At 46.1% G+C, this 20,807-nt stretch overlaps 1 protein-coding gene across 3 annotated transcripts in view; it reads left to right on the top strand.

The window, feature by feature from the left end:
• LOC146780128 (diacylglycerol O-acyltransferase 2-like) overlaps nt 1–16,346 on the top strand; it is a 156,577-nt gene extending 140,231 nt beyond the window's left edge. For all 3 annotated transcript variants that reach the window (XM_085638132.1, XM_085638133.1, XM_085638134.1), the window contains exons 7-8: nt 8,778–8,980; nt 11,943–16,346. In XM_085638132.1, the coding sequence (XP_085494258.1) occupies nt 8,778–8,980; nt 11,943–12,097 (358 nt within the window). In that variant the 3' untranslated portion in view covers nt 12,098–16,346. The remainder of the gene's footprint in view (nt 1–8,777; nt 8,981–11,942) is intronic.
• The last annotated feature ends 4,461 nt before the right edge of the window (nt 16,347–20,807 follow it).

Below are 20,807 nucleotides of genomic sequence, written 5' to 3'. Positions count from 1 at the left end.
GGGCTGCACCCAGTGGGACATCAATATGCTCCGTTGTTCTTTGTGTCCCACTAAAGCCCCGCCTCCGGGCTCCTCCCCAGTGGCATAGCCATAGACTCAATGACCAATGGCACAGTGTAGATGACTGCATTAAATATTAAGTGCTAGAAGTCTGTAAGTTTTAGGTAAACTACTGCGGAGCCCAATGGCCGAGCCAACCATCAACACTTTTAAATGCGATTCTTTCTTTCAAGAGCTCAGAGAGTACTGGCCGTGCCGAATTAGACACTACCTTTACCACATAATTATCAAGCAACCTTAGAGCTATACACTCGCTCTCTCTTTTATCACTCGTCCACCTCTCTCTTGCTCTGCCCATCTCACTCGCTCTCTTTCCTTGTCTTGTCTATTACTTTCCTCTGCTCCCTCTCTCTAATTCCTATCCCTCTGTCTGTTACTCTTTTCATCTTCTCTCTTTGTCTTCCTACCAATCTCTCTCCTTCTCTCTCGTGTTCCTCAATCCCTCTCTCCCTGTTATCTGTTTCTCTACGTCTTATCCTCTATCGCGCACACTCCCTTCTTTCTTCTTTTTCTCCTGTCTTCTTCCTCTGCCCTCTTCTTATTCCTTCACCTCTCTCTCTTTGCCTCTCTGTAACGCTCTCGTTTATTGCCCCCTTCCCCCTTCTTCTTTAATTAGGTCGAAGCCTACCACGTGCTCTCTACTTTGCTAAAGACATCTTGGGGATTAGGAAAGCTTCCATAGTGCATACGAATGCATTCCGCACATTGCGTACCATGACTTTGTAGTTTGGAATTTACATTTACTAATTACTTTTTGGCTTCCGCAGAGCTCATGTGTCAGTTTCTACCTTCCGAGTTAGTTTACTGTTCTCTCTTTGTTCCCAGACGTCAAAGCGAGTCCATTCATGTGACAATCAGGCTGGCTGCTGCAGGTGTGCCCGAGGAAAGCTGTGCCAAGTTATTTTTCTGTAGCACACAGCAGCAAAATGTGCATGTCTGTAAAAAAGAATATATCAGAAATAGGAAAAGCGCAAATGAAACACCTTTGTGGGTAACTCTAAAGTGTGGTGGAAACAAATATTTTAATCCTATCAAAAGAAATCATTACAATAATTTTGTTGAATAAACTGGTCATTTATATACTGTACACTTTTATCAATAAAACTGTATGTCTGTGCAAATGAAATGCTCATTTCAAATGAAAATATGTTCTTTGTAATAGCAGTGTGCTACCACACTATGCATACTACACTTTACCCCACCCAAATCCAGTCTGCACTATTCCACTCAACGTCACTCCACTCTACACTACTACAATCTTCCCGGTGCCACTCAACTTGACACTACTATATGCGCCGCACTACTCTTCGCCACTGCACTCTATGCCACTACATTTCAGGTTGCAATCAACAGCACTGTACTCTTCACTAATGCTCTCAACAGCACTATACACACAAACAATACACTACGCCACAGCGCTCTAGCCCAATCTATTCTGAACCACTGAACTGTACACCCCTATCCTCTACACAGCAACACTCTGCAACACTGCACTCTACGTCACTGCACTCTAAGCCACTCTGCTCGACACCAGTGAACTCTACGCCACTCTACACTGCACCACTACACACTATAACACTGCACTCTACTCTGAACCACCCCACTCTACTGCACTCTATGCCAATTCACTCTATGCCAAAGCACCCAAAGCCACTACATTTTACACCACTACACACTATGCAACTACACTCTATACCACTACACTCTTCGCCAATACACGCCACACTACTCTAATCTATTTTGCACCACTGCACACTATTACACTGCAGTCTATGCCATTCGTTTCTACACATCTGCACTCCAACATGCACAACTCCACTCTACGCCTCTCTACTCTCCTATGCCCTACTTTATGCTAATGCACTTTACCCCACACTACTATACACATCTGCACTCTTTGCCACTGCACTCTATATAACTCCACGATATGCCACTCCACTGTACTTTGCACCATTCCACTCCATGCCACTTTACTATGTAAAACTGCACTCTCTGGCACTGCAGTCTACGGCAATCCACTCTACTCTTTATCAGTCCACTCTGTACCACTTCACTCTATTGTAAAACAATCTACTCTACGCCATTACAAAGCATCCTACAGCATTTTAAGCCACTCTTTTACAATCTTTCACTCCACTCCACTCTATTCCACTGCAATATACACAGAGCCACTCTATGCCACTATACACAACTTTACTCTACACCACTATGCTCTACATCATATAATTAATATACACATAATTCCACGCACACCATGCCACATTTACACTACGCAAATCCTCTCCACACCACACAAATCCACACCACACAATTACACAACTAACAATTCCAATCCAACCAACATAACTCTACTCAAACCACAAACATCCACTCCATAACACAAGCGTAAAAGACATTGCCATTTACAACGCCAATAGCTCTAACTCAAACAAATGCGAGACCAATTGCATTTCTAATACTTATTGTATGTGGAATGCAAAATGCTGCCCAGCCAAGATTTTGCAATGTTTCCAGCACTGGTAAAAATAGGGGTCAGGGAACTTGGCCTAGAGTAGAGGATCTTTGTTTTACCACTGCTGTAGGAGTCTGGACAGGGTCGATGACCCCAGGTGTTTTGCCCCATGAATGTAATCCATGACTCACTTTTTTGATTAAGATGCGTATATGACTTATATTGCATAAAGCTCTGATGGGTAGTCAGTCCATTCCTGGTGAAGTATTGCTATCACCGTAGTTTTTACTTTTGACTCACACTTCAGAGCTTTTCATAGCCACCAAGTATCTTGTTCACCTCTTCCTCCAAAGACTGATGAAGTTGGCAGAACTTTTAGAATAATGTGTGCACTGTCTACTGGTTAACATATTTGCGTCTACTGAGAGGCTTTGAACTTCCCTATTTATAGTGTGCCTGGAATAGTTTTGAGGACTTTTGGAAGGCCGACTTTGTTGCTAGACTGAGTTTACAAAACTAGTAATACAGATTTGGGAATGTTTTAATCCTAACTCCCTCAATGCTATCAAATGATTAATATTAAACATCAAAAATTTGAGGACGGGAAAGGTGTTTTTAGGATCCAATTGATACGAGTGCAGGATTCTTGCACCTCAGCATCTTATCCCAAAGACACTTGTGGGTAAAGGTCCAGAGCTAAACCCGAAAGCGAGTGATCGCTGAGTTAATTTTTAGGAACTGACACATCAGAAAAACTTGTTAAATTTAAACAGAAGAGATCATATAATCCATTATAGAGTAACCATTTGGGCCTTGGTGCATGGTCCTCATTGGTGGGACCTCTTCCATCCTGACAATGATTACTAGACAGCTGAGCTCCCTCCAGCATCATTACCCCATGCCTAGCTGATCTGCTCTTCAGTTGGGTGAAGGAGGGCCAGTGGAATATTCCAGGTGGCTAAACAGTCCCTGAATATGGTTTGGCCGCTTTACATTAAAGTCTGCCTCAATTAAAACCTAGCCAGTTGGTTCATACTCAGTTGTTTTAACTATAGGAACAAAGATTAAGGACTACAAGGAAGTGTGTGAGAGGCTTGGGCACGAGGAAGTAGACATTGAAAAAAGCCAGGATTTGTTTTGACCATGGGCATAAACCTCAGACACTGTTCTGCTCTGCTTGGATGATTGAAAACTAGGTTCACTCTTTTAATGTATAAAGCAATCCTCCAGGCATTATGTACATTTTCTAGGCATTGCAAGCGAGTTAGCGCTATGCGACACTGTCTTAAGCCATACGCTTTTAAAACGGGTACATCTATACATAGATGTGTCTTGCCATTGAGTATATTGTGTGAAATAACTTCCGGCTACCATATTCCAGTTACAAGCCGTCTATCCCTTCTCGGTGTAAGACTTAACTGCACACCCTTCCCGTAGTACCCCTGGATAGTTATGTGTGCAGTGGGAGTAGCTTGATTAGCCAATTGACCCTGACAGCACATATACAGCCTACAATTCTTTTATTGGGAGAGTACTGGCATATCTCAGCGAGACTGTAGTAATTATAGGCCCCAGTGGTGAGTTGCCAGTTCCAGTGGGGTGGTAAATCTGTACCCGATAATGAGTTGCACAGTACTTGTGGGACAATTTATCTGATCTCTGAGATACACACCAGATACATGGATCACCTGATGTCTAAGGTTTAATTGGGGTACACGGCACACCTCATTTCTGTGGCCTTTTCCTGATAAATTGCTCGCATGATTTCTGAGACCTATCCAAGATGCCTAACTCACTTGACCTCTGACGCATGTCATGGATGCCTAACTCACCTGACCTCTGAGGTATGTCATGGATGCCTAGCTCATCTGATCTCTTAAACTTACACCAGGAGCATGGATCACCTGATCTCTTAAACGTACCTCAGATGCGCAGCTCGCCTGATCCCTAAACCTAACTGTAAATGCTTGGCTCACCTTATCTCTTAAACGTATTCCAGATGTACAGCCCACCTGATCTCTAATCCTTACTGCTAATGCTTGGCTTACCTAATTTCTTAACCATATTACAGATGCACAGCTCTCATGATCTCTGATCTTTACTGCTAATGCTTGTCTCACCTGATTGCTTAAACATACCCCAGATGCACAGCTCACATGATCTTTGAGGCTGAATGAAAATGTCTCACTTGACTTCTGAGGTTTATCCCAGATGCACATTTCACCTGATCTCTGAGGTGTACTGTAAATGTATGGACCACCTAATTTTGGAGGCTTACCCCAGATGTGTGGTCCACCTGATCTCTAAAGCTTACTATAAATGCTTGGTTCACTTAATGTCTGAGCCTTCTTCCAGATGCTTAGCTCACTGATCTCTGAGCCTTACTCCAAATGCATTGGTCATCTCATCCATCATCTGATCTCTTACGCTTAGCCCAGATGCATGCCTCGCCTGTTCTCTTATGCTTACCCCAGGTTCATGGCTCTCCTGATCTTTTAGGCTTACTTGTTCTCCATGACTTACTCCAAATGCATGGCTAATGTGATTTGCGGGGCTTAACCAAGATGAGTGGCTCATTTGATCTGTTAGACCTACGCGAGATGCGTAGCTCACCAGATCTCAGGGGCTCACTCCAAATGCATGGCTCACCTGATCTCTTAAGCTTACCCCAGATGCATAGCTCACCTGATCTCTGAGGCTTACTCCAAATGCATGGCTTATCTGATCTCTGATGCTTACTCCAAATGCACAGTTTACCTGATCTCTGAGGCTTAAACCCAAGTGCATGGCTCACCTGATCTCTGAGGCTTACTCCAGATGCATGGCTCACCTGATCTCTGAGGCTTACTCCAAATGCATGGCTCACCTGAACTCTGAGGCTTACTCCAAGTGCATGGCTCACCTGATCTCTGAGGCTTACTCCAAATGCAGTTTACCCGATCTCTGAGGCTTAAACCCAAATGCATGGCTCACCTGATCTCTTAAGCTTACTCCAGATGCATAGCTCACCTGTTCTCTGAGGCTTACTCCAAATGCATGGCTCACCTGAACTCTGAGGCTTACTCTAAATGCATGGCTCACCTGATCTCTGAGGCTTACTCCAAGTGCATGGCTCACCTGATCTCTGAGGCTTACTCCAGATGCATGGCTCACCTGATCTCTGAGGCTTACTCCAAATGCATGGCTCACCTGATCTCTTAAGCTTACCCCAGATGCATAGCTCACCTGATCTCTGAGGCTTACTCCAAATGCATGGCTTATCTGATCTCTGATGCTTACTCCAAATGCAGTTTACCTGATCTCTGAGGCTTACTCCAAATGCATAGCTCACCTGATCTTTGAGGCTTACTCCAAATGCATGGCTCACCTGATCTCTTAAGCTTACTCCAGATGCATAGCTCACCTGTTCTCTGAGGCTTACTCCAAATGCATAGCTCACCTGATCTTTGAGGCTTACTCCAAATGCATGGCTCACCTGATCTCTTAAGCTTACTCCAAATGCATGGCTCACCTGAACTCTGAGGCTTACTCCAAGTGCATGGCTCACCTGATCTCTGAGGGGTACTCCAGATGCATGGCTCACCTGATCTCTGAGGCTTACTCCAAATGCATGGCTCACCTGATCTCTTAAGCTTACCCCAGATGCATAGCTCACCTGATCTCTGAGGCTTACTCCAAATGCATGGCTCACCTGAACTCTGAGGCTTACTCCAAGTGCATGGCTCACCTGATCTCTGAGGCTTACTCCAGATGCATGGCTCACCTGATCTCTGAGGCTTACTCCAAATGCATGGCTCACCTGATCTCTTAAGCTTACTCCAGATGCATGGTTCACCTGATCTCTGAGGCTTACTCCAAATGCATGGCTCACCTGATCTCTTAAGCTTACCCCAGATGCATAGCTCACCTGATCTCTGAGGCTTACTCCAAATGCATGGCTCACCTGATCTCTTAAGCTTACCCCAGATGCATAGCTCACCTGATCTCTGAGGCTTACTCCAAATGCATGGCTTATCTGATCTCTGATGCTTACTCAAGATGCATAGCTCACCTGATCTCTGAGGCTTACTCCAAATGCATGGCTTATCTGATCTCTGATGCTTACTCCAAATGCATGGCTTATCTGATCTCTGATGCTTACTCCAAATGCATAGTTTACCTGGTCTCTGAGGCTTACTCCAAATGCATGGCTCACCTGATCTCTTAAGCTTACTCCAGATGCATAGCTCACCTGATCTCTGAGGCTTACTCCAAATGCATGGCTCACCTGAACTCTGAGGCTTACTTCAAGTGCATGGCTCACCTGATCTCTTAAGCTTACCCCAGATGCATAGCTCACCTGATCTCTGAGGCTTACTCCAAATGCATGGCTTATCTGATCTCTGATGCTTACTCAAGATGCATAGCTCACCTGATCTCTGAGGCTTACTCCAAATGCATGGCTTATCTGATCTCTGATGCTTACTCCAAATGCATGGCTTATCTGATCTCTGATGCTTACTCCAAATGCATAGTTTACCTGGTCTCTGAGGCTTACTCCAAATGCATGGCTCACCTGATCTCTTAAGCTTACTCCAGATGCATAGCTCACCTGATCTCTGAGGCTTACTCCAAATGCATGGCTCACCTGATCTCTTAAGCTTACTTCAGATGCATGGCTCACCTGATCTCTGAGGCTTACTCCAAATGCATGGCTCACCTGAACTCTGAGGCTTACTCCAAATGCATGGCTCACCTGATCTCTGAAGCTTACTCCAGATGCATGGCTCACCTGATCTCTGAGGCTTACTCCAAATGCATGTCTCACCTGATTTCTTAAGCTTACTCCAGATGCATAGCTTACTTGTACTCCGAGGCTTTCTCCAAATACATGGTTCGCCTGATCTCCGAGGCTTACTCCAAATCCATGGCTCACCTGATCTCTTAAGCTTTCCCCAGATGCATGGCTCACCTGATCTCTGAGGCTTACTCCAAATGCATGGCTCACTTGATCGTTGAGGCTTACTCCAAATGCATAGTTTACCTGATCTCTGAGGCTTCCTCCAAATGCATGGCTCACCTGATCTCTTAAGCTTACCCCAGATGCATAGCTTACTTGTACTCTGAGGCTTTCTCCAAATGCATGGCTCACCTGATCTCTGAGGCTTTCTCCAAATACATGGTTCACCTGATCTCCGAGGCTTACTCCAAATGCATGGCTCACCTGATCTCTTAAGCTTACCCCAGATGCATAGCTCACCTGATCTCTGAGGCTTTGTCCAAATGCATGGCTTACCTGATCTCTGAGGCTTACTCCAAGTGCATAGTTTACCTGATCTCTGATGCTTACTCCAAATGCATAGCTTACCTGATCTCTGAGGCTTACTCCAAGTGCACGGCTCACCTGATCTCTTAAGCTTACTCCAGATGCATGGCTCACCCGATCTCCGAGGCTTTGCCTAGATGCATGGCCTCCTGATCTCTGATGCTTACCCAATACAGCATCCGTCATAAAAAACAGTTGCATTCAACCAATGGTAGATGAATGACGGCTGCTTAACATGTGAATGAAGTAAACCATAGTCAATGTTTATTGCTGATGTCGGCCCTCTGTACAAGCTGTCTGTTAATTGGTGCAACATTTATTGTATCTGATAAAATGTGAATTTATCGGGTGTGATAGATACCACCGAGTTTCTCCCCTGATTATGGGAAATAGCACTCGGAGAATGGTGCTTATTGCACCAAAATCTGCATGTCCTGGGATAAACCATACATTTTTTCCCCTGCTAAATCGCCAGGTTTGACCTGCTTAAATGTATCTAGGGTACGCATTTTTTATCGCAATGCTCCTAATCAGATATGTGCAGAAGGCAGAGTTACTACACATATTGGAATTTAATTGTCACCTCGTAATAAAAACCTAAAGGTTTGTAAAACAGAGAAAGCTGTCTCTAACCGGACTTAAAAAGAAAGCTAATGCTTTCTCACTCTCTTTCTAGCTCATGTCACCCTCTCCATCCTTGCATTTCCCTGCAAATCTGGCGCGCCCTGTTCCCTCTTTGTTATCTATATCGCTTCCCTCCATGTATATCTTACCTTCCACTATTTTATTTTTTAGGTCTTGCATTAAGCTGTCTCTTGTTGTCGACCTGGTGTGGATATTACTGATGCTTACAGTGGGTTTTGGGACAGCCCATTGCTTACCTGAGGCTTACCCCAGATGCAGGTTACATTCTACCTACATTAACGCAGGTTGTTACCCTTTGACTGTCTCCCCCTTCAGGGCGGATCTGGTCCCGGTGTACACCTTCGGCGAGAACGACCTCTACGAGCAAGTGGTCTTCGAAGAGGGGAGTTGGGGCAGGACCCTGCAGACTAAGTTCCAGAAGTTAGTGGGCTTCGCACCCTGCATTTTCAAGGGGAGAGGAGTGTTCTCGCCAAACAGCTGGGGTCTGAACCCCTTCGCAAAGCCGGTCTACACTGTGTGTGAGTACAGATCTTGCATGGAGTGCAAGATCCTGGGGATGTGGGGATGAGGGGAGCACATGGAGACGCCTATTGGCCAAGCCATTGGGAGGTCCAGATTTACAGGCGACCTATGTGGGGTAGACCACGGTAGAGAAGGGTCACTGCCTATGTCTTATAAGACCCGTGGAGCACATTGCGTAGAATGTGCGTGGAGGGTGTTATACATTTGATCAATCTCTAATTCTGCACATGTTGCCACAGTTTGGGGGAGGGGTGGCGATTCCAGGGATAGAAGGATGGCCAGTGAGTGACAATTCTTTGGCATAACCAGTGAGGGCAGATCCTGAGGTCTGTAAATTCAGACTGATGACCAGGAAAAAATGAGCAAAGGGTCTTGGGTCGAGAGTTGCTCAGTGTGTCTAATGTCGGCCAGTGCATGTCCTACCTGAATTTGGGGTATAATTTGTGCTGATATGTACGTGAGGTCGATAGACGTAGATTCCAGCGCAGGGAAAGTTGTCATTGTGAGTCTGCCTCTGGAAAGGGGGGCATTAAGGGTGGAAAATGCTGTGTTAGGGTTGGGAAGGGGCAGAGGTGTGCAGAGAAGCAGCCCTTTAGACTAACATGAGTTATTTGAGTACAAACCCTTGATGTGTGTTCGTGAGTGAAAGCCCCTTGGGGTGGGGCAGCAGGGGGTCTGAGGCTTGGAGGGGATTTTTGATTGCGGACTCAGGGCTGGAGGAGGTTAAGGAGAGAAGACTCTTGGGTTTGGAGGGTGTCAGTGTATGTAGACCCCTTTTGGTGGGTCGAATTTCAGTGTTTACAAGTCCTGGGGTGGGACATATGTTAGCCTGTGGTTGCGGGCCTGTAGATTCGGACTGAATGAAGTGAGTGAAGGCAGGGGTATAGCACAGGTCCCTGCAGCGCAGCGCCCCTCCCCCCCCAAAACCATAAAAGTGCCCGTCTCTTAAGAAGGGCCCCAATCAGCCCAAACTCAATGCATATCTGTAATAAATGGGCGATTCCGGTGGGCTTCTCATCACATTCAGAGGGGGTGGGGGGGCACCATTTTATGTTAAGCCACTGAGTGAGGGCAGACTCAGAAAGGGTGAATATACTGGAGTCCTTGAGTGTAGAGCCGTGGGTTGCGAATGGGTGGAGTTTGTGAGTGCTGCTCCACGGGGTATGAGTGAAGGGTGTTTATCGGTGCACATCCTCTGGGTAAGAGGTTGTGCCGGCATGTGTAGACGCGTTGGATCGAGGTGGGTTGGTGATGGTGAGTGCTGGCTCTTGGGGAGGGATGGTGACGTAAGTGATTATAAACTCACAGGAGAAGGTGGGAGAGTTAGTGAGAGCATTATCCTGGGTTGGTAGTGGCCCACCAGTGAGACACGACCGTAGGGGAGATGGGAAGTCAAGGAGTACTGACTCGTGGGAGGGAGATAGAATTAAGGGGAGGGTTTTTAGGGAGGAAGATAGTGAGATGCCACCGTGAGAAGGATGGGGGCTGTGAGTGGCGCATGTCTATGATGGGGAGGTTGTGAAAGCATTAGAAACAGGGTGTCAACAAAGACTGGCCCATAAAGTTAGCGACAATGAGTGAGTGCACAGTCTTTCAGAAGGGGTTGGAAGGAGGGAGGGTTGTCAGTGATTACATACCTATGGATTGTAGGAGGGTCTCGAGTGCACACTCATACAATGGGGTGGGAGTGACGACCGTTTCCTGAGCTGTGGATCTGTACTCTGTACAGATCCAAAGTTTAGGAAAGAATCACTTAGGGCTGTCAGTGGATTAGGAGGCATGTGAGTGAGTATAGATCCATAGCTTGAGAGAGAGTCACCGAGGGCTGAGCCATGGATTGGGAGGGGTGTGAGTGAGTATAGATCCATAGCTTGAGAGAGGGTCACTGAGGACTGACCATGGATTGGGAGGGGTGTGAGTGAGTATAGATCCATAGCTTGAGAGAGGGTCACTGAGGACTGACCATGCATTGGGAGGGGTGTGAGTGAGTATTGATCCATAGCTTGAGAGAGGGTCACTGAGGGCTGAGCCATGGATTGGGAGGGGTGTGAGTGAGTATAGATCCATAGCTTGAGAGAGAGTCACTGAGGGCTGAGCCATGGATTGGGAGGGGTGTGAGTGAGTATAGATCCATAGCTTGAGAGAGGGTCACTGAGGACTGACCATGGATTGGGAGGGGTGTGAGTGAGTATAGATCCATAGCTTGAGAGAGGGTCACTGAGGACTGACCATGGATTGGGAGGGGTGTGAGTGAGTATAGATCCAAAGCTTAGGAAAGAATCACTTAGTGCTGACAGTGGATTAGGAGGCATGTGAGTGAGTATAGATCCATAGCTTGAGAGAGAGTCACTGAGGGCTGAGCATTGGATTGGGAGTGGCGTGAGTGAGTACAGATCCACAGCTTGAGAAAGGGTCACTGAAGGCTGAGCTATGGATTGGGAGTGGTGTGAGTGAGTACAGATCCACAGCTTGAGAAAGGGTCACTGAAGGCTGAGCATTGGATTGGGAGTGGCGTGAGTGAGTACAGATCCACAGCTTGAGAAAGGGTCACTGAAGGCTGAGCTATGGATTGGGAGTGGTGTGAGTGAGTACAGATCCACAGCTTGAGAAAGGGTCACTGAAGACTGAGCTATGGATTGGGAGTGGTGTGAGTGAGTACAGATCCACTGCTTGAGAAAGTGTCACTGAAGTCTGAGCTATGGATTGGGAGGGGTGTGAGTGAGTACAGATCCATAGCTTGGGACGGGGTCGCTGAGTGCAGAGCCACAGAGCGTCTCTCTGTTGTAGGGTCAGCGAGTGCATTCAGATGCCATCGACACTGCACTCAGCACCAGCCCCCCAGGGGGTGGCGCCTGAGAGCTCAGGACAGGTGGTACGGATTCTCAGTAGCGGGATGTCTCGTGCCCCCACCCACCTCCCCCTGACCGTGAGCTAATTTCCTTGTTCTCTTTTTGGCAGTGGGTAAACCAATCCGAGTGCCACACATTCCAGTGCCCTCCAGCCAGGAGGTGGACCGGTACCACCGACTCTACATGGACGGACTGCTGGAGCTCTTCGAACAGCACAAGACTCAGTATGGTCTCCCGCCTTCTCAGCTGCTGCGCTTCATTTGAACCGGGGCTGCTGCTCACGAGGGAGCAAAGGGAGAAAGACTCTCATGAATGGACATTGGGCTAGGTATGGGGTTTGACACACTGCAGGTGAGGTATGGATATGACACTCACACACTTCAAGGGGGTGCAGTATGAGGGTATGGCAGTCTCACAGGCGGTAATATATAGGGGTGACCCTCAAACATTGCACAGGGAGTGAGGTATAGATATAAGCCTCGCACAAAGCATAGGGGACTAAGTATGGACAGTGCTACTGGAAATATGAGAGTCTGCAGCTATCTCATTCTCCGCATAAATATGGATTTGTACCATTTGCCACATAATCCATATTTTTCTGCATAATCTGCAGATATTAACAAAAACAAAATGAAGGTTCTCGCTCAAAAGGATCTAAAGTTGCTAAAATTGCAGCGACCTTTGTTGCCGCGTAGCGGAAGGCACTATGTAACTTTTCATCTTTCAGTTGCTTATTACTGTATTTGGATGTTAAACCGGTGCTTTTAAGGTGAAACCTTTGCTCAGAAAGTGTTAACACGTGAAAAAATTACAACATTTTGAAGTAGTGCTTTCATAAAATGTGCCAAATTAGGTTGCATCATTTGCCATTTCTTGCCACATAATTTAGTCTACAGTGCCGCATAATTTTGCGCTCCATCCTGCATAATTCCAGTGGCCCTTGTTATGGGTATGACTTTCACACACTGAATAGAGGATTCAACCTTCACGCGAAGCATATGGGGCAAGGTACAGAGGCGCAACTAGAGCCAAACTTCGGGAGGGGCTAAGAAAAAAATTCGAGGGGGCTGAATCTTTAAGCAATAGGCAGAGTAGGAGCTGCAGGGGCTCTTAGAAGGGGTGAAACAAGAGCGAGGCCTCAGTAACATGCAAATGGTCTTTTAAAAACCTGTGAAGTGCTCGGGTGCAGCTGTGTGTGTGCCCGGGAAGCTGTCTCATACCGGGCTGCCACACACGACTGGGGGGGGCTGAAGCCCTTTGAGTCCAATGGGTGTTGCGCGCCTGGCAAGGTATCATGATAGGCTTTCATATTGCACATGGGTTAATATATGTGGGTGTGACCCTCACACACACACATATATTACAGGGACAGAGGTAGTATGGCTTTTTCGTAAAGTGAAAGGGGCGATGTATGGGGTTTGATCCTCACACAGGGTGACAAACGATGACCTGATGGCAGGTGTATGTGGTATGGTCCTAGCACATTGCACTTGGATGAAATTTGTGGAAAGCACCTCACACGCTGCACAATGAGGGGAGCATGCCGCAAAGAGGTGAGGTACATGGGTGTGACCCTCATACACTTCCCGGGTGCTTGGTATTGGAGCATTACACACACACACTCTCAAAGGAGGGCAAGATATAGGGCATGGCTCTCGAATGCTGCAGATGGGCACTGTATGGGGGTATGACCCTCACACTCTGTGTATAGGGCATGATGCTGCCCTCAGTAGACGTAGATAACCGTGCCTGCTCTATCACATCTTCACCAGGACTGTGGACTGAGGTGGGAACTGCGTCTGGCCTGAAGCAGCTTGCTTGGCATTTTGGGGTCTGTGGACAATTGTGCCCACTGTCTCAATAATCTACAAGGATTGGCAGTGTCCAGGGCGTCTACCTCTCACGATTCACTCATAACCCCCCTTGCTACCTGTGGCTTTAGTGGAACTGTCCAAATGAAGATGACGTCAGCAAACTGGTCCTTGGCAGATTGTGGAAAACTAGGCCACAGCCTGCTAGTCTTGGATACGCGGGTGCAGCAAGAAATGCTGTTTGTTGCACACGGTTATATCTCAGGAACATCTTAAAACACCGCCCAGTTGGCAGGCAGTCTGTCATTCGATTCCGTGATGTCCCAGTCTTTCCTCAGGAGGATGAACTGCCAACAAAAAAGTTTGGGAGATTGTGAAAAGGGCTTACAAATGATGTCTACTTTACCCGTGGAGCCTCTGTCTGTATGAGGCATGTCAAAGCCATTATTTACTTCCTGGACATGCTCCAGAGGTGTCTTCACGTCCACTGCGTCGCAGAAAGCCTCACTGCTTGTCTTATGTTGTCTTGGGCCAGCTTCCTGAGTTGGTGAAGAAGCAGAATATATGATGGAAGTGGAACAAAGGCACAAGTGGTAATCGCATGATGGCTGGTAAACGGGGAACTGTGCAAAGCTTTTCCAACTCATACATTTACGGGGGCGGGAGGGGAGGTGGGAGATTATACTCAGGCGGGGCGTGGTTAGTCTGCGCTCTGGGCAGACCCTTCCCTGTATTTATGCATCTCCTCTCTTCTTTGTCCCTTGATGTCTCCTCGCATCATGTTTCGTTGTTTCTCTATTCTTCTCGTTCTCTATTCCTTTGTCTGCTCTTAGCTCGTCTCCCCTCCTTTAACCCCCCCCCACCTATCTTTTAAATACAAGAGTGAACAGTTTTACGCCTTGCAAATTTACAAAGATTGCCAAAGTCTACAGGTCTTCCCAAAGCTTCACAGACCTGTAGGACACAGCGCCTGCACATAATAATCTCTCCTGAGGTACTCTGAATTTCCTAGCATGTTTGTAGGCACCAGGAATTGCTCCTACCTTTCCAGCTCGCTGAAGCTGCCTCATGGCCGCATCTTCTCGTCATGACAGTGTGTCAAAGCTGCAACAACCAAGGCTCCTTGTCGTTAATTACTGAATGTTTCTAAGGTTTGCAGCTTTCCAAACTGCAACAGAACAGCAATTTCAAAGATGTAAAAGCATTGCCAAAGAGTTACAGACTAACAATGTTTTCCACAGCTACGCAGATTAAAATTGTTTCTACGTTTATTGTTTACATGCACTGATTATACTTTATAAAATGGTCAATAATTAAACATTTTAAATATTTATAGGCGTACAGATTTACAAGTAATTCAGTCATTACAGATTTAGGAGTATTATCACCGTTTTAACACCTTATGGCTGGTTCCAAATTGCATGGATTAACCAATATTTCCCAAATTTTTCAGAGCTACAAGGATTGGCGAACTGGGATATATTCATCATTTTCACTATAACTTTACGGTTTGCAAGCGTTGCTAAAGGCTTTTCAGAGATACGAATTTTGCCCATACTTTGCAGATTCCCGTGTACATGCAAAAACGTTACCGACATCCAAAATGTTGCTCACTCGTTATAGATTCGAAAGTTTTGTAACACTTTAGATCTACAAGTATTTTAAAATTCTTATAGATGTGCACGTTTCGCCCAAGCGTCATAGATTCATGAGCATTTCTAAATCCGAATAGATTTGTAAATATTGAATTAGTTTTACAGACTTCTTGTTAATATACGTATATTGCATCACTATTGCAAGTATGCCAATATTTACTAAATGTTTGTGGTTAATTAGGATTGGTGAATCTTTACACATGTACAAATGTTTTCAAGCCTCCTGCCTTGCAAGCATTGATACGGGTTTAGAAATGTACATGTGTTGCCACACCATTATGCAATTACACTGGATAACAGAAATATATGCATTTAGAAGCATAGAAAAGCTTCACATTTCTACATGTATTTCAGAAGTTTTATTGTGTAGTGAAGCCAGGGTATTATGTGCACACATTGCTATGTTAGCATAAGCGCTTTAGAAGTTAAACGCCATCTTGCCACTTTGCTGCTTTTGCACACGGCACTATAGGTAGCTGTTATTATAAGTAAAACTGCTTGCTTGCCTTTTATTCACATGAGAACGGTCTGTTGTTCACATCCCTAGACGTGCACCGCGACCTTAGTCTGAACACTGTGTGCAGAAGCCGTCAAGGTCAAATAACAATGTATGCTGTTGAATTCAGGTTGATCGGCCCACCCTCTAGACACAACAAGCACACATCTGCAAATATCTGAAACTCAGGTACCTTTAATATTGCATTTGCATGCATGATTCAGGCACTTGGAGAAAACTTTTCCAGACACAGAGAGCAGAGCTGATCCTGTGATGTGATTCACCTAAGCTGATATTTGAGGTATGAGGGATCCCCATTCAAACCTAGAGACCTTCTATTAGTTTATAAAACTAGTTTACTAGCCAAGGGAGGGTGGTTCACAAAGTATTATAGGACTTGTTTTCCACTATTATTTTTAATATGATTTCTCCCTTCATTTTCTATGGAATTGTAACAATGCTGATGGTTTTATTTGTAATCATTTGTCTGCTTATGTTAGCCAAAGTACTGCACCTTAGAGCATGTAGTTAAAATAAACATTTTAAACTTTTCCATGTCTCTGATTACTCTTGTTGTGGACTGATATGAGAATAATAACGAAAAGGTGTTTCTGATTCCCACCATTCCTGCGAGTACTCTAAGTTGCTTGTTCTGGGTTGTCTAATCATTGGTAGATTCGAGATGATACGGAGAACGAATGAGACACTGATGCTAGTCGGATAGGGGTTCTGGGTGCTGAGGTGAGTTTTGTGGTACACCACAATTCACTGAGGTCCTGGTTTCCTGTGCATAGTTCTGTGCATGAGCAGAATCCCCGCAACATGGCGCACCTAACGTTTTGGTCTTATGATTGAGACGCCTTAGTAGTGATTATATTTGTACACAACACCCTCACTCTTGTTTCCGGTTGACGGGAGTGACGGTTTAAACCTACCTAAATAGTTAATATATAGGTTCTCTCAAGCTTGACAATTAAAAAGGTTTCCTTTTAAATTCTACCCTTTTTGTGCTACAGTTTAATATAGATTGTTTTTCTTCTTATGGCTGAAGTCGCTATTGCAGCGCATAGTTGCACACCTCTCAGGCGTCATTCGATGCAGTTTGGGGTGCCAGACGATGGGATGTCTATTATCTTTGTAGTGAGTGCTGATGCATCGTTTCCCTATGAGCTGTTTTACTCTTGGGTTACTTTTCTGGAGGTGAATGCGAATGATAAGATGTTTCACACATACACTCCTACGGCAGTCCCAGCTAATTAGACGCCGTATAGGATGCAGGAAATTCCCATTTATGCTTGGCAGCATCGTATTTGGTTCAATGGCGCCCTTCCCCACACCGTTACACCGGTTCGTTTAGGTCCCTTGTCTATTCCAGGGGCCACTTGGCTAGTCTTGGCCGGGTTTACACCACATCTACGTTATTTGCAAAGCCCCGGTGGATGACTCATGTCAGCTCCATACCGCCTTGATTACGGTACATAGGGCTTTAGTGCAATACGTCTCTCGCAATGTCCAGGTGGGGAGACTTGGGGTTGCAGTGCAAACAGCTGGCCCGGCCGGGATTACTATTAGTCCCGTCATGGTTAATTCGGTAACGGGCAAGCGCCCCCAGAATAAGGACGATATGCCTTATTGGCTTGCTGAGAAATTTGACCAGCTGGAAGCAGTGTTTCCTAACTCTACTCCTGTGGAAAAACACAGGATCCTTACCATTAGTTTGCAGAAAGACTTAGTCCCAGAGGTAACTGATTGTGAGAACTGGGGTAAAGTGTTTGCAGCAGTCTACTCGAAGTGCTTCGACACACCGTCTATGACTGTACTGCCCTCTGTGATCAAGCGTGTTCAGGATGAGCACGGTCCGGAGTCGGCGGTCGAGCTATGAATGAGGCTTGTCGGCGTGTTCGACGTAATTGCTGATCTCATCCTTGTTAACGTCAAGGGAGATGCGGTTAACTTTTAAGTGTCGAATGAGCTGCGCCTCATCGCCGATGTCGATAAACCCCGGCAGTTACCAAGAATTATTGCGGAGGCTTATAAAACCATTGGCCGCAATAGTATGGGGGTTAAGCCTTTTGCTAAAACAACAGCGCAACCGCAAACTCAGACGGTTAAGTCTACTAAAGACGACTGTCCAGCTTTTCCTAAACAAAATTGGAAAACTAAGAAACAGGGAAAGCAATAACAGAAACAGGGGTCTCGTCCCATGTCACCGGTTCAAGTGACTACTGAATGCACTTATGAATTGCGCGATCGCACTAGAATTAGGTCTCCTGATAGATTTCAGGTTCCTGAACAACGTTCTCCTCGTTCTTCACAGGAAACATCGGTCTCACAGTTCGGTGGAGGAGAATGTGGCAAAGGTCGGGGTGCCCCTCAAGGACGAGAGCAGCCCCGCCCAGCTGATGGTAAAGGCAAGCAGGATGAATTCCCACATCAACGACTTCTGTTTCAGAAAAAGAAAGTTGCTGCACTAACTGAGAGGTATGCCACAGATAGTGAGAACGCAGCTTCAGAACCTAACATGGGCACTAACGCTGCTAGACAGTGCAGTGGAGGTTACAATAGTGCGGCAAGCACTGCGTCCATATCTGAAGGCGACAGCAACTGACACGTTTATTACTGTAGAAACTGCTGACACTAGCGTGGCTCCCCCTGACAGACTATATGACATAGTCTTTTTACCATAAAAGGGATTTTGGGGAAAATCTGACCTCTACATATGACATTTTGTTAGCAGAGGTGGACTGGCCCCCAGCTTTAGTTTTGCCCGCTCCCAGAGGGGAGGAGGTAATCCTCCCATCTTTCGCGCACACTGTGCCGAAGGAGCATGCTCAGAACTTTGCAAAAGAGTGGGCACAGGTGCTTGCTCCGGTGTTGTACCGTATTCAGGTTGTGTGGGATAAACTGTCGCCAAGCCATGAGATTCCATTACGGTCTATGTCCCAGCCACAACCCCAATATCCCATATGCCGCGAAGCTAGATCTCACGTCGAAGAATTCCTTGAACAATTGGAATATCAAGGTGTAATTGAAACATGTGTGTCACCCATGAATAAGCCTCTTTTCACTGTAACCTAACCTGATGGGTCGTACCTCCTAGTTTTGGATTATCGGCATTTGAACTCTCACTGTCGGACGTGCGTGGGACAAAACACCCACAGTTGTGCCCTCGTTGATAGTCTCGTGAGAAAAATGTTTAAAACCACACTTGACATCTCCTATGGCTTTTATAGCCATAACTTGTCCTCTATTAGTAGTCAATGGACAGCCTTTACCTCCAGCAGCAAACAAAAACAGTTTAAAAGATTAGCCATGGGCTACAAAAACAGTCCTGGAGTCTTTGCCGCACGTGTAGTCTCTCTGTTGGAGAGCATTGACCCTGATGCTTACTCGTATGTTGATGATATCTATCTCACAGACGACTAATTATTGCCGCATCTGTGTCACGTTGACCGCATCATTGTAATTTGTAATGTTTGCGGACTTCGGCTACAAATTTAACTTTGCAAAATCACACATTGCAGAGTATGGAGCGTTGTTTTTGGGCTATGAACTCAGCAACGAAGGTTGAGGTTTAGCACCTCACTTCCTGGAGAAATAAGCATGTTTGCGCGCTCCAACAACTCTGAAAAACTACAATCTTTGTTGGGCTTTTTGAATTTCGGGCGTACTTTCATTCCCGATTATGCCCAGCGTATCAAGCCGCTATATGCCTTGGTACAACCTACTTTTTCCAAATTGAGCTAGCTGCCAGAACATTCAGCTATCCTGCAATCTTTGCAGGCTGATCTTCTTGCTTCTAAATACTTACTGACGTGTGATAACCACACTAACCTCGTAATAAGAATTGTGCCAGGCGCAGTGGGTTTCATGTACTTAACGTTCAATGAGGGAGACACAGTCCCTATTGCTTACAAGTCACACTTGTACACTTCGGCTGAAATGCGCTTTTCCACTGTCGAAAACGTTTTGACTGCAGTGCAGATGGCGATTCTGAAAGAGAGAGCGCTGTCGCAAGGGAAACGCATGTTGGTTGTAACACCGTATCCTGCCCTAGAGGCAGTGACGAAAGCCAGGGTGCCAAATGCTAAAGCTTTGCATCCGCGTTGGATTCAATGGGCCACTTTTTTGACTTCTCCGGATGTCACTTTCATCTTTGATGCCTCATTGCAGACTCAGGAGCATTTGCAGTATGAATTTGTTCATCCAGCTCCTTTGTCCTTGCTCCCGCTTGAGGATTACCATTGTATCATTTACAATGACGATTCGGTACAACTAGCGACTGGTTCTAAGCACGCATATTCAGTGGCCTGCGCAATAGTAGCTGGTACTTTCGTGAATGGAGAATTCAATGCTCGAACTGTCATCAGGGATTTGCGTGTCTTTGTGGGAATTTTTGCATGTGGTACCCTCCATTCAGACCAGGGTCCAGCGTTCGCCTCTAAGGCGTACAAGGATGCCATAAGATCTTTGGGGGTCCAAGTCAAATTTTTGTCTCCATACCGGCCTGAGGGCAATAGTGTTGTGGAGCGAATGAACCGTGACTTAAAGCAATCCCTGACAGCTAGGGTTTTAGGTACTGGCAGGAACTGGTTGGCCCATTTGTATAGCGTTCAACGTGCACTTAATAATCTCCCTAGAAGGTCTCTGGGTGGGCGGACTCCATACGAAATGCTCTTTGGCATAAAGATGTTTGTCCCGGACCTTGATGGTCTAGACATGGCGGCGTCGGCCACACCCTTTGACGTAGATGATCATTCTGCTGTATTACAGAATCTACAAGAGACCCGAGACAGTCTTGCCAAGGAACACTTGCCCTCCACAACTGATGCTGCACTTCAGATTCAGGTAGTTGGCTGGCTACCACGAGTGGGATACCTGGTCCGTGAGAAGGTGGAGAACAAGAAGGAGTTTGGGGCCCCTCTTATCGTGCACCTGTTCCAGTGCTTTGCGTGCAGGGTACAAAAACTGTCATTTTACCTCCACTTCCTGGTCGCAAGGATAACAGGTAC

Source organism: Triturus cristatus, chromosome 12 (assembly GCF_964204655.1).
Source record: "Triturus cristatus chromosome 12, aTriCri1.1, whole genome shotgun sequence".
NCBI classification, from domain to species: Eukaryota; Metazoa; Chordata; class Amphibia; order Caudata; family Salamandridae; genus Triturus; species Triturus cristatus.
Note: the sequence above shows the minus strand (reverse complement) of the source record. Positions and strands in the feature narration are given on the sequence as shown.